General features: G+C 34.8%; 2 protein-coding genes across 2 annotated transcripts; one reads left to right on the plus strand and one right to left on the minus strand.

The window, feature by feature from the left end:
- Positions 1-4328: 4328 nt before the first annotated feature.
- Positions 4329-6767, plus strand: LOC137735748 (uncharacterized). Its single transcript, XM_068475189.2, has 4 exons — positions 4329-4915; positions 5025-5398; positions 5593-5672; positions 6011-6767. The coding sequence occupies exons 1-4, from the start codon at positions 4627-4629 to the stop codon at positions 6375-6377; spliced, it is 1110 nt and encodes a 369-aa protein (XP_068331290.2). The 5' UTR covers positions 4329-4626; the 3' UTR covers positions 6378-6767.
- A 1724-nt stretch (positions 6768-8491) lies between these two features.
- LOC137735063 (proline-rich family protein) lies at positions 8492-14358 on the minus strand. Its single transcript, XM_068474432.2, has 7 exons — positions 13801-14358; positions 12839-12885; positions 12677-12722; positions 11100-11177; positions 10233-10355; positions 9776-9855; positions 8492-8913 (listed from the first exon to the last, which is right to left on the minus strand). Exons 1-7 carry the CDS (start codon positions 14260-14262, stop codon positions 8805-8807), a joined length of 945 nt encoding a protein of 314 aa, XP_068330533.2. The 5' UTR covers positions 14263-14358; the 3' UTR covers positions 8492-8804.
- Positions 14359-15226: the final 868 nt, after the last annotated feature.

Here is a 15226-nt window from a genome sequence, read left to right on the forward strand (position 1 = left end):
GTGCTATCCACACACATTTTTACACTCCACACACATTTTGTTAATTTTTATCGTTTGATCTTCTTTAATTTATTCGATCTGACAACCAGAAATTAAAAGAGTATGTGAGAAGTAAAAATAGGTATCAAATAGCACCACCCATACAAATAATATGATACTGAATCAACAATAAACGTATTTGATTTTACTGGGGCAGCAGTGCAATATTTAGCAGCCTCGTAGGATTCTTGGACAAGGAAAAAGGCATATATAAATGGTTGATTGGAAAATCTAATGGACTAGACTTGGCCAATTAATAGTCAAATCCTTTTTATCTTTTTCTCTCTATCTTTCTCGTGCTTAACCAAATCCAATCACCCCTTTTCCTGATCTTCTGCTGTTAAGTGGTAAATGAAATGTTAATTTTCCAAATAACTAACCAAATGAAATGGTTCAAACTTTTAAGCTTGTCGCGTGTAGTGCGTACCCTGCAGAGGAGGAAAGTGTGTTAGGTACTTGCTTGGAATTGGTATTTGGTAATAAGTCCAAATCTTCATTCTCCCTTCACATTATTCCTTCTCATCTCCACTAATTGCCGATCACACCAAAAAACCCTATCTTAAAATGAATCTTAATAATGTGTTTTTTTCCACTCAGGCTGGCAATTGAAATGTACGTGGATACATTTTTATTTTACAGTCGTCTTCTTACAATTTAAATAATTTCTGATTGTTATTGCCTATAGATTTTATATTTCATCAATAGCAAAAAATTCATTAAAAAAAAAGACACCGATCGCATGATGCATGCATGCATCTCACTATCACATGTAATTTATCGTCGTCTCAAGTCCACATCTTGTTTGGTAGGATGACACATGCATCTATGATTTTTATTTTATTTTATCAAAACACGAGCGAAGCAAACCACAGATTATTATTTTACAAGATAAATGAAATTAAAAAACATAATCATAAGATGAAAAAGTAGTTAACATGCATGAAAAGAAAAGTTATCTAATTAAATAATTAATCTTAAGGAATGGTATTTAAAGTTTGATCAAAGTCCATTGACTTTGTACACCTCCTTATATTACTATTAATATTTATATTTTTATAGTTTTGACATTAATTGTTTGATATTTTATGAGATTTATAATCCTATAAATTTAAAATCCCTCATTACAATACTATTAGAAACGGCTACAATAAAAAAATTCAAACATTTTGATTGAATAAATGGATAAAATCTATGTAAAGAATGTATCCATAGTGTTAAAAAAAAATTGGTATATTTTACAAAAAAATTTGGTACATTTCACATATAACAAAGTGGTACATTACTAAGGAAGAATGGGTACATTATAAATAAATTAGGGTACAAATAAAAGATAAAAAAATTATGAGTACAAATGAAATTTTAAAAAATTATGGGCGCAAAAAGAAATTAATACATGAGTACAAATTAAAACTAAAAAGAAAATACTATAAATTTTAAAAAGGGTTGCAAATTAAAAGTAGGTACAAACTAAAAATATAAATATATGATACAAAGTTTAGCCATAAAACATATATATACCATAATTAATTTTTCTATCATTGATTAATTATACAATGTCACGTGACGGTAAACACATGGGCACAAATACAAATAAAACTTTAAAAAATATGGGCACAAAAATAAATTAATATATGGGTACAAATTAAAACTGAAAAAAAAAATTGATACAAATTAAAAAAAGGTTTGCAAATTAAAAATGGGTACAAACTGAAAATAAAAATATATGATAAAAAAATTTAGCCATAAATATAAATATACTAATTATAACATTTTTAACACTAAAGGAATATATTTAAAAATAAAAAAAATATTTTATTATTAAAATAATTAATGATGTTATTAATACTCAAGAACCTTGATAAAAAATTGAAAAGGAATAAGACTTTAATTAATGGAGTAGCAAAATAAGAGATGAGAACCTAATTTCTCATTTCTAAATTGAATCAAACAAAAAACAAAAGGCGAGCTTTTAATTGAAGAAGAGTGAGCACATCGGATTGCTAGCAGGTTATCGTGATCATGAATGTTTTCACCCTAATTACATCCGAAATCAAACATTTAGGACGAGTGCTCTGCAATATCATTATTTTGCTAATCTTTCCAATCACTTTGCTTAAATTACGTGATGTGCATGAGGGACATCTTATGATTGCACATTTAGAAGCTTTAAAATGCAACTTTGTCATTTGGAATGCGTTTTGATTTTGATAATCAATTGCATTACATGATCATTCAAAGATTTACCATCATGAGCTCTATATAATTACGAGCAATATTCACAAACAAAAAACTTCTAATAAAAAATAGAATTATAAGACACCAAACAAACAATGCCATATAAAACCACAATTTAGTTTCCATTTGCTGATTTTTATACCCTCAAATCTTAGGTTGACCAAATTTAAGATAATGGTGCGAGTGATAGCGGTAGGGGTGATGTGATGGTGATGGTAAGGTAATGGTGTAAGAGTTTTGCTCTTAATGTGAGTGAGCTCAATCTATATTTAGTGTATATGTGTTTTTTTTTTTTTTTGGAGGCGAGTGTATATGTGTTTTGATATGTAAGTTATTGGACAGATATTAAATATATTTAATTCTCATTAAATATTACAGAGGAAAATTAAATGAACTTATTTTGGATTAAGAGGTGGTTAAAACCTCTTACAAAACTGGTTGTAACCAACTCGATGATAGGAGAGTGGTTACCAACACACATGCACGGCTTTGGCCTCTCTTTTCAGGTTAACGCGTCCAATATATGCTCGCCTATTGAGAGCACGAATTGTAAGGAATCGAGAGAAGAGAATATCGAAGCACGAACCTATTCATGATGAGTTCTTTTGTGGATACGAACTGATATTAATTAATTAGGGTTTACTTTTGATTAGAAGTTCTAACTATTAGAGCGTGGTTTAATGGCTTTATTGGTTTTGATAGTTGCTCACAGTGACGGTTTCAAGATTTTAAATTCGAAGAGTTCCAATAATAAAGGTCAAAAAATTAATAGACAAAAATAACATTGAAGTTTTATTCTCGGGTCTCTTTCAAGATTATTCAAATCAATGTAACACTCATTTTGTCTTGAACTTAAATTATCCGAACAAATAGAGGGTGCTATTGGCTTTGGTGAAAAATCTTTCCATGTTTCTTATTTCTACATTACACAATTGATAAAAAACACAAAACATATACCAATTAACCAAAAAACAAAAATTCCATCTAAATTCCAATAATCACATGAGTATACAAATATAAAACATATCAATAATCATATCAAATCATTGACTATAAACCTCCATCAGTATCTAATATAATTTAATTGAGATTAGATTAGAATACCAAAAACTTGCATGAATTTTGAACCAAATGATGATTGTGTGGAGCTTTAAAACAAATTGAGGTATGATATTGGAGTAAAGTTAGGATTTAGAATTTTAGGGTTTTGAAAATTAGGGAATTGGGGATTGGGTGAATTTGTGAAAATCAGGACAATGGGATGGGGGAAGGGATGGGGAAGAGTGGGACTTGGGGGACATGCTAGCTGGGAATTTAAAACAAAATATACACTAATGACTACGATTTGTATATTGTTTTAATTAAAAAAAAAATTAAAATAGTTGGCCAAAAAGAGCGTTTTGGGCCAAGCCTTAAAAAAGAAAACTTTTTCATGCGGCCGTCTTCTCCGAAGACACCGCCGCTCACCCATTACAACTTGCACACACAGGCCTTCCTCCTTGAGTGCGAGGGGTCTCTAGAAAATTTCAAACAACGATTCAGGGTTGCCAAGGGGTCCTGGAACCTCCCAAGTCCCTCTATGGGTCCGCCACTAGTTGCTCAGTGATGTGTGTGTGTGTGTATATATATATAACGATTTCAAATGGTGGCGACATGGTGGTGGTGACATAGTTATACATACAAGGCGGTGAAGTATATCGTCAGAAGTAAGAAAAATGAAATTTGTCAAAATCTTAAGAGACGAGACTAGATTTGCTATGACAATAATATAGTAAAAAAGCAATCACAGTCCATCGGAATCCGTGACTTCTAAAGACTATTTTAATTCAAAAATCAACTATTGATCCAGTTTATCTATTTTGCCTTGTTCGTTGAAAAGAACATGCTTGAGACACCACATTTTGTAGACCACTAAGCAAATAAATTAGGTCAAATACCACATCAAAAGTACACTCCAAAATAAAATGTACATATTTGCCTCAACAAATTTCCTAGTCCCTTGAAAATGTTATAAGGCACCAAGTCACCTGCTAAGCGACTGAGTGAAGAATGAGGATTGAGGTCGATCGAGGAAGATTGCAAAATCTTGAAATGAAGTCTCTTGTGTTTCTTCCTTCTTCTTCTCACGTGTGTTTGTCAACCAAACTGAGTAGTAAGGTTTGTCGGTCAAACTGGTTCCCACAAACAACCTCAATTATTATTATACAATAAAGAAAAAATCATAAATTGATTAATAAATCACAAAAAGGGAGAAATTGAAGAAAGAAAGAGTAGTGTTTGGTTGAGTCTGCGGTTGCATATAAAAACAGAATCTTTTTTCAAGAGACTAGAGCTTCAATTTTCTGGAAGATTATGGAGCTTTGTTTGAGCTTAGGAGGTCATGAGGAACCTGCAGAGCGATCAGATCAGAACACCACCACCACCACCAAACCGACAGAGTTTTGCATGAGCTTATCAATCGGTCCAAGCTGTGCTGCTGGTACTACTAGTACTCCTCATCCTCCTCCAAGACATGAAGCAGCTGCAGCAGATAAAAAACAAGATGATGATGATGGTGATCATATTCATGTAGATGATCGTGTACCACTTCAACTTGATCTTCTCCTTTGGCCTACTTCTCCTTGTAATCGGATTCAAAACGGTGAGATGGAGTTTATTAAATTCATTAATTACAATTTTAATTAATTTATCTTTTTTTATTTAGGGTTTAATCAATTATGTTTCTGGGTATTAATTAATGGCATAAATAGCTGGTGTGCTGTCCATGAACGTGATCAACAGAGTTGAGGAAGTGGTGGCTGCTGCGTCGTCAACGCACACGAACAGTGGTTCGTCGTCGTTTCAGATCATGGATATCGGCAGTAATAATCACAGCAAGGGCAGTGCAGGTGATGATCTGAATAATAATTACCACAACGTCTACAACTACAAGAGGAGGGCTCACTCTGCAGAAGCAGGAGATGATGAGGGAGAAAAGGCATCTAATTCCAGGGTGGGCAGCGATGAGGAGGAGGACGACATTATCAATGGTAACACTAACACCTCTAGAAAGAAGCTCAGGCTCTCCAAGGAACAATCTGCTTTTCTTGAAGAAAGTTTCAAAGAACACCATACTCTCAATCCTGTAAGTGTAAAGTTTTAATTATATATAATTAAGGACACAAAACACATGAAAATGTTCTCTTATTGGACTCTTTGTCTTTGTCTCGCACCATGAATGAGGACCATATATAAGCTAGGTATATTTTCGGTAGGAACATATTAATTACACATATATATAGAGATCTAATTTATTTATGATATTAATTAATGGTGCAGAAGCAAAAGCTGGCACTGGCGAAACAGCTTAGTCTTCGTCCAAGACAAGTTGAAGTTTGGTTTCAGAATAAAAGAGCAAGGTATCTATACATCTAATCTAGCTATATCATCTGCATCTGTCTTTGTATATGAACGTAGAAATCGTATTACCTAAAAGGGAGTTCTTGTTGACACTTCTTTTTGCAGTTCAGCTTTATGAAAACACAAACAAAATAAATTTATACAAGTGCACGATGACCTTTTTAGAGTGACTAAGAGTTTACCTAAAAGGGAGTTCTTGTTAACTCTTAGTAATAGCATAAGAGACTAAGAGTTTATCTTCTTTAATTTTGATCTTTTCGACAAAGACAATTAGTTTACGCAAAATATTGGGACTCGAATAATGGATGATGTGATGATGTGAATTAATTGAATGCAGGACAAAGTTGAAGCAAACGGAGGTTGACTGTGAGTTCCTGAAGAGATGTTGTGAGACACTGACGGAAGAGAACAGAAGGCTAAACAAAGAGCTACAAGAGTTGAGGGCTTTGAAGGCTACTCATCACTCAAACCCATTCTCCATGCAATCACCAGCCACCACCCTCACTATGTGTCCTTCCTGCGAGCGCACAGCCACCACCGCTAACCCCGCCAGCAAAACCACCAACAATACTAATAACAATAATAATAATAAAGTTGAGTCAAATAGTGCTACAAAAGTCCAAGCAGCTAAATTCCCTCTCAAAAGACCCAGCTTCTATCCATTTTTTCAACCCAAATCCCACCCCTCTTCCGCAGCTTCATGAATACTACCAAAGCTTCCTTCCAAATAGGATTACATTTATTTGGTGGGCATGTACATTACATATATACGTATAGAAAGAAAAAATAAGCATTAGGAAAGTAAACGGTTCATAGTTTTCTTTCTGGGGGTTTGTTCTGTTTCATTCAGGTTATGCCTTCATGGGATTTATAGAATTGGGTTTCTTTTTTTCCTTTATTTTCTCCCTCTTTTCCCCTTTCTGAAGCCCCAACAGTTTATTTGTTTTCCACTTTTCTATCGATAGAGAAATAGAATTAAGAAGGAAACATAGTTAAGAAATTCAAGAAATTAAGAAAAAGTCGGGGTGTGTATTATATAATAAACAAGAGTTGTTGGATTTTGATTTGTCAAGCATGCATGCTTTGAAAGGTTATCTTTTGGGATTTGATGATTTCATTTCATGAAATTGAAAATTCTAGAGGGCGGTGTTGCATCAATTAACATCGTATATCATAGCATAGGCATGCATATTACAACTTGATGGAAATTGGAAACTAGTAGTAGCTGGGAGTGTTCCCAGCCTAAAAAAGCAAAGCTGTCGTTGTGGATCGTGCAGCATATCGTACTCTAATTCATCCTTGGCTTTTGAATGAAGCAAAATAGAAATGGATCGTGCAGCATGCATGCTGATGCAGGGTGATCATTGGAGACCAGAAAACAAGTGTGAATCAATGATTGGATAGAAATATTGGTTTATGAATGCATGCATGCGTTGGCTCTCCTTGTCTAATGCACATCACACATGCAGGTGACATGCATGAAACAACAATACCATGTGAGATTCCGATTGGAAGTATGCATAATCATGCAAGTTTAAAGTATAAAAATATGAGACCGACCATGGACCCATCTCCGACGTCCTTATTGGCAAATAACGGGAATTAATCACCGATTCTTTTCAGTCTTCACTAATTTATTTCACAAAGCTTATAAGAAATTTACGCGCGTAAAACAAAACAGAAGTTTATTCTATGTTTTGTGATTGGAAAATTAGTGATTAAGATACCTACCACAACCTTTTTGACATTTCAAAAGATATGGATAAGAACAACATCCTACTATTTTATTTTATATGTGGTGTAGTAAATTCTTAGTCCTACACCTTTCCAAGTTTCAACCAATTTAAAGACCAGTTTCTAATTTTAGTTTCTTCGGATTCCTCTCCCCAATTTTTCCTCATTTAAACTCTTAATAGACAAACGATAACCACGTATCATCTTTATCTTCCCCACATTTCTCTATTATGACAAAACTAAATTGTGTAAGAAGAAAAAAATGAAGACGCGGTTATCATTTTCCTTTCATAATTCCTTTATAAGATCCTTCAGGTCTCATGAGGAGACGTCCAATAATTCTATTTTTAAGGAAGATTAGAAAAATAACCCAAATTTGAACCATGTATGAAATACGAATATTGAAAAAGTTAACCAAAAGTTGATGTGACAATATTACACTACTAGGGGAATAACATTTTGATGTGAAAAAAATAATTTAATAGTTGGACACGAGGATAGCATTTTGACTCTCAGAAGCTAATTGCAGTCGTCAGAGTATTATTCCCTTGTCCAAATATCTAGTTTATTATTCGAGGGCAAAAGCATATTGATGCGTGGTTTTATTTTATACATGGCACCGTCCATAGAAAAGATTGGTGTACGAAATATAATCCAGTTGATATGTTAACTAAAGCGGTTTGACCTGTTAAGTTTGAGCCTCTTTTGAACATAACTCAAATACTTTGTGCTTGAATATGTGTAAAGGTGAATCCCGTGGAGATTATTGACAATTGTTTGCGGTTGGTTCGTAGAAGACTGAAAGCCACATATTTAGGCATAAACGATGGCTTCCGAAAGTTGCTTTTTGTATGTAAATTTTGTAATAAAACTTGGTTATTTCTCTTTCTACTTTTTGTGACCTCGATCCGGATTGATAACAGAATAGCTTTTTAATTTTTAGTCATTAAAGGCAGGGTAATATTTTCACACCAACTTTGGGTTTAGAATTTTGAGAGCTTAAAAATGTTAGCTTATATTCGAGAGGGGCCAACTTGCAGCTACATGTCTAAAAGCTCATCTGTTAAAAGAAAATAAACGAAAATTGACCAGAGAAAGAATTATTACAATACAACTCAACTTTTTGGTGTCGTAACAACTCACAACGCTCAACTTACACTCAAACGCATGGAAAAACAAAAAATTCTAGCTCACTCAGTTCCCACAATTTTTTCCTATCATCTACCACGCCCACGTAACATTCCACCAATGATGTTGACTGTTACAGCAAAGTACAATTTGTACAGCGAACTTGCTTGAATACCGTACACATTTTTCATCATTCCAGAAGAATACTGATTTGGTATGAAAGTCCATTGTGCTCAATGTTAATTAGGTCCGATAGAGCAACATATGGGTCAGTTTCCTGAAGCTAGATCATTTCTGAACTGTTCTACCAAGGGAGGAAGGAGAAGCGCAAGCCTAGACTTGTACCTTGCAATTCGCTGTAAGCGTTCTTCTCTTAATCTACAAAATAAACACCAAATAACTAGTCAACCTCTGCAGTATGCTTTATCTGCAGAAAGCGTAATGCCAAAGCTTTTTGGAAAATAGAACATCCCATTTATAGTGTATGACTTATCTTTACCTAGAGAGCGAGAACGCTGTTAGAAAATATATAGTTTTATCAGTATAAGATATAAGGTTGTTAGCCCCTTGTTTTTGTTTTTTGTTACAACGGAGGGAATCGAACTCTTGACCTGGCCTAATCCTAATCCTAATCCATTTTCCCACCCTCCCACACCACTTGAGCTAACCCTAAGGACATTGGGTTAATGGTGAATTGGTACCTTCTTTCATGAATGGTTGATTAAGGCAGCATGCGTTATCAATATAGTATAATTAATACTCAGAAACTTAACAAACCAAATTGGGTGCATGTGGGATATAGAGTGAGAACTTGCAGGCACATGCTAAAACCTAAAATGTCTTTCTTCTATTTCTTTTATTTTTCATTTTTTTGGGGCAATTTAACATCTCAAATTAAGAGGTCCATTTTTCCTCCAGCTTTGGACTTCAAAAGGCAAACCTAGACGCCCATTGATTCAGTTTAGTGGCAACCGAAATCCACTTCTCTTTCGAGGTATTTTTCACAATCAAAGCTTCAACAGAAAAATAAAATGGATGAGATAAATCAACCGCAAATATACCCTAACTTAATCTTGCAAATGGTAATTATAATTCATATATGATATTCAATTAAACCCATTAACTTCAACTAAGGTGGAAATTTAAGGTTTGTAAATCAGCTTTCAAGGCTTAAAATGATTATCTGTGACAAAGGAAAGTCGACTCACTGTGTGTAAGGACCAGATTGTGAAAAACTTACCGTGCTCGAACCTTTCTGGCGCGTTTGACATGTCTTTTTAACAGATCATGTGTTGATAAACGCTCAATGTGTTCCTCAGCCTGGAAGCGAGAACAATGAAACTAAGTACATTTTTAATAAGCACTATACATCTAATCGTTAGATATAGGAATGGACAGATTCGAAAACATAGAAGCCTCACTTTTTAATTTTTGTGCCCTCTAAACTTAAAACTTACTTGTTTAAAGGTAAAAACTACAAGCAGATTCTTTTTTTTTTTTTTTTTTTTTTTTTCCTGAAAAACCAAAATGAAAACCTAAAGACCGGCTAGAGGTTGGGGGCAAGTGAAGAACCTATGATCCTCCAATTTGACAAACAAACTCTTGAAGTCATATATCTCAACTTTTTGTTTCCATTTATAACAATTCAAAATAATGATTACTGCTGCCAAATATAGTGGTTATCATAAAAACCCAACCTCGTCCTTGTTATCATCTCCTTTTTCTTCTGCTTCACCCCCCTCCTTCTTTGGAAGAGTAGCACTTGCCATAGGTATTGGTGAAGGTTTAGGAAGAGACCTTACAGCATCACCATATTGTGGCTGCCAGCAGAGTAAAAAATTTCCAAGATCATCAGGGCAAAATCATTATAAATGAAATAGGTAACAACAGTACTGCATCAAAAATCAAATTAGTACATTCCCACATTAATGTGCAGTTTGAACTGCTAAGGAAAACAATACATCGGTGCAGTATACTGATGACTCCTTTTGTTTGGCCAAAAAAACCTAGAAAATTCAGGTACGCATATGGGCTTTCAGTTTCCTGTCTTGTTTGGTCTAATTATAAACAATAGTGATGTCAACAAGTTGTATCTAAATTTTTCCCCGGGGCACAATAGCTAGCGACATTATAGTCCATAATCTTTTTCTATTGTAAGAGGACCATTTTCATGGTACTGATGTGAGACTACTAATATTATAGTAGGATTTATCCTAATGAATGTGTTAAGACATTAATTGTCTAGATGAACTAGCTGGTAAAGGTAGTAACAAGATGTGGTATCATATATCCACTGTTTCATATGACCAGATAATTCACTCGGGAGGCATTAGCACAGAGTTAGACTGGACGCATTCCAACCCGATATTTCAGGGGATGGGTGTCAGCACTCTTGAATTATTAACAAATGTTACATGAAGGCACATGTGGATCTAGGCTTTTCAAACAACAACTTGAGTACAAATTAGGCTTGCAAAAAGATCGAGTACTAGATTCTTATAGGATAAAAGCAAAGTATCAAACACTACACAAAACAAGATCTCAACCTATGATATGATGCCAACCTGAATTTCTTCAGGAAAACCGTTCCTCAACCATGACCGACAGTGCACGTATAGAGAAGCTCCATCTGTCACCCTGACCTGCATAAAAATAATTCCAAATAATTGACGCCAAAAAAAAAGTATGTGAACTAAAGACAACTTATAATTTGCATCCTGGTTATCCTACATACATCCAGAAGGTTTTGATGAAGGATCGATTCATTCATCTCAGAAAAGATAAAATCCAGGTTGTACTTGCGGCTTTTTTTTTTTAAATTTCTCTACTGTTTCTGCTGCCATTAGTATCGGATTAACTGCAGCATAAGTACTATATGTATGTGAAAATTTAGCTATATGGTTGATGGCGATGGGTTGGACTACATTGTAGGGTGTCCATGGGAAGAAGTAAATATCAAAATGATGGGTTGCAGTTTCTAACTAAATTGTGTCCTTCAACAGACATCCATCTGAGTCAACTGTGCCCAACAACAGGAGCAGATTATTACATTTTCACAAATGGAACATTCATGCGTCTAAAAGGTTATCCTTTGTCTAGGCATAAAGTATGTAGAGATGTGACGCATGCAGAGGCACACATGATATGGGTTTGTAGAATGGCACTCTCAACCCTTAGATGAATCTTAAATAGATGCCTGCATATTATTGTGCTCATTCTACACTGCCATCCTATTTTGTAGATATGAATATCAAGAAATACTCCAGGTATGCTACCATCAGAAAGGATGATTAAACAACTTCCCTGACGTGAAGGAAAGGGAGGAAGGAATTTAACTGATGAAAGAAAGAAAGAAAATATATCAGACAGATCCACTCCATCAATCATTCATATAAACTTAAACGAAAGAGAAACATCGAATGACATTTTTCCCTCAAAGCAAACAAAATATCCACACAATCACTAAATACCGTAAGGTTAATCATCAACTCATTCCAATCCCTCCTAGAAACGAGGGAAAATTATCTTCACAACACCTAAGGTCATCTCTCATTACAAATAATTCATGATATGTGTTTTATATGGGTGATGTACGTAACACACCGAGCACAGCTGCTGATTCACAACCACAATGCCCTTTACCTAAAAAACTGAGAATAAAAACTGAAAGACATAGAAACAAAGAAATCATAATAATAGAGGGCTGAATAACAAAGTAAATGACAGTACAGACTGTTTCTGACATTCTATCATATTCAATTCCACCATAAACTTGAAGAACAAAGCCTTCAACCAACTACTAAAAAAATATTGAAAAGCATGTATTCAATATAGAATGAGGTAGCCATTTCTGCCACTAATTATGTTCCATTTTTAGCCATCCGCTCCTCTTACTAGAGTGAACCTATCAAATGATCAAGGGACCTAAAATAGAAGTGAAATTAAGTGCTGTAAATGGATGTTATAAACCATGCAACATATCCAAATAAATTAGACAATGATTTAAGTACACGACCCCCACACCAAGGGATCTTTGACATCGACTAGAGCAAATTAATGGATATAACGAAAGTCTTAATAGCAAGATATTATAATGCATCTATAGATGCAGAGCCAATCGGAAAGCAAAGTGTTTTCTTACTTTTCGACCTCTAATGACAGCTAAGTTATCATCTTTGTTTTTATCCCTGCAGAAAGCACATCAAGAACAAGTTACATCAGTCCAAAACTTGAAAAAATAAAATAGTCTTATTGCAAAAAATATTAAAAGAAACAAATGTCGAGGCATTATATCCAACATTACCTCATGTCTTTAAAACCATTGCTGTCAGGAACTGAAGATGGAGCAACCTAAACCAGGAAGAAGACATACTGAATAAATCTCCAAATCTTGCATTCAGACTCAACAAGCAAAACCTTTTATGCAAACAAAATAACAATAAAGCCACAGAAAATAATAATAAGAATTGCAAAAAATAAAATAAAAAAACCTGTATTCGGTTTGGCATAGAATTTTCAATGGCCAAAAAGTTACTACGTTTCGATTGGCATAATATTCATGTCAAAACTAAATCCATTGTCTAGTTTACCCATTCTGACTGGCCAGTTTGCTCAAAACTCATATTGCCTACCAAATACTAGAGATATTAACTGCATTAATTTCTCTTGTCATCGACAATATTGAACCTAGTATTATTCAGAAGAGAATGAAACATAAGCAAGATGAATGCCTAACTTGACCTGTTCAAGATGTAGAACATTCTTTTAAGACAAGACTCATAGAAGCCTGCTCGCTGAGGAGTTTTTTTATTGACCATGGGCAAGCATTTGCAAAAGCAAAAATAAAGTCTACGTTACCACCAACACTTCTTTATTCTGATTACAAGTCGGAAACATCGCCAATCCATGTACAATACATACTTCAAAGTGCCAAAAATCAAAGCTTCTGATAAAGCATATTTTCCCTTATGGACTGAAATATACATAGGTAGAAAAAGAAGAACCTTGTACCCATCTTTTTGCTTATTCTAAATAACCTTTCTTATTTTCCCTAATAAATTCACCCCAATACAAGTTTTCAAGATGTTACGCAAAGAAAAAAAAAAGGCTTCTTTGAGTCAAAGAATACTACCAAACAGCAAAACTTTACTGTGTGTTTGTGTGTAGTTCGCCCTACGAATAAATACCTATGTCAAAAATGTAGGATCAAAAGCACACCATTGAAAGATCAATTAAACCAACGAAAAATAGGAGAAAAGTTGAGACCTCAGGAGCAGCAGAAGAAAGGGGAAGGCCCCTAATAGGAGGAGGAAGAGGAGAAGGTGCTAAGCTGTAGTTGGATCTCATCAAATGCACAGAAATAGGCTGCTGCGAAGGGAAATTCAGAAGGGGCCGAGATGGGTACGAAGCTCCTGCGTTGGCCACAGTGACTGGGGGTTCACCTCCGGCAGCGGCGGCGGGGCGAATGGGCCGGGGAATGAAGCCTCGGCCTGAGGAAGCCAGTGGGTACAGAACCCCCTGATGATTAGCAGCTGCTGATGCTAATGGTGAAGATGATGGCGATTGGGTCCGAATTTGGAGGGATTGGGCTGCGTAAAGATTAGGAGGAAGAGGAGATGATACGGCGGGTCTTACGGGCCTCGTCGTGGGTGTGTTGGGGGCGGCAGCTCCGGCCGTGGCCGTGACGGCGGCGGCTGAAGCGGTGGTGTGGCTGGGATCTATGGCCATGGTGGTGTCTGCGGGCAGTGGCGGGGAAATTTGGGAATTTTGGTACGCTTTGGTTTTTAATTTTTGAATGTTAAAGAAAGATCCCCACTGCTTTATACACACAATTTGTATATGATAACTCTTCAGTTATAAATAGGTAAAAGTGAGAGAAATAGCTTTTAATAGTGACAGAAGTAAAGTAGGTGTAAAATATCACACTATAACTATAAAATAAGAGGATGACAAATAAAAAAGAGAGGGATAGATACTGATGTTATTGATCTTTTCTTCCTCTCAGTATGTTTTGATAGTAATAAAGCAACTCTAAACAAATGTATTAATTACTTATTGAAATTTACAGCACACACTTTTTGAAAATACAATCCTCATTCATTTCCTATGTTCACATTACTATGTGGCCATTCATTAATCCATCAAAGTTTTCAACATCTTCACACTTCTCAAACATCCTTTTATCTAATCTTTAAGTAAATACAAACTTCCTTTTTATTTTCTCTCTATTTTTAGTAGGGTTTCCATGTTTTTTACAATGTTTTGACAATCGATAGCATTAGTTTGTCTAAATAGTTAGTTGTTAAAGAAAAAAATCAATAAAGATCAAACCACATTATAGTACATAAGCATAATTTCCTTTTACACTGCAGTAAAACTTTATTTGCTTTTTTTATAATGTTTTGGAGGACAACAAAATCTTAAATGCAACTAAACACCTGATTAACCAAAAATTTGATGTTCAATCTTATTTTTTATTTGTTGTCCTTCCTACTTAGGAAGATGCTCTTCGGCCAGCTCGCTCGCTCGCTCCACACGAGTTGTCGAATCAAGACTCATTGTCAGGTGAAGAGGTTGTGAACCATCAAATTCATGTAAAAACCTTCACTTGTGTTCTTTGTATCATATTTAAGACCATATCTTTTATTTTTACAAGCAATATTGATGAACATTTTCTAGTTTTGATGCCATT

This window comes from Pyrus communis, chromosome 7 (genome assembly GCF_041283825.1).
Source record: "Pyrus communis isolate YQ-2024b chromosome 7, ASM4128382v1, whole genome shotgun sequence".
Classification (NCBI taxonomy): Eukaryota; Viridiplantae; Streptophyta; class Magnoliopsida; order Rosales; family Rosaceae; genus Pyrus; species Pyrus communis.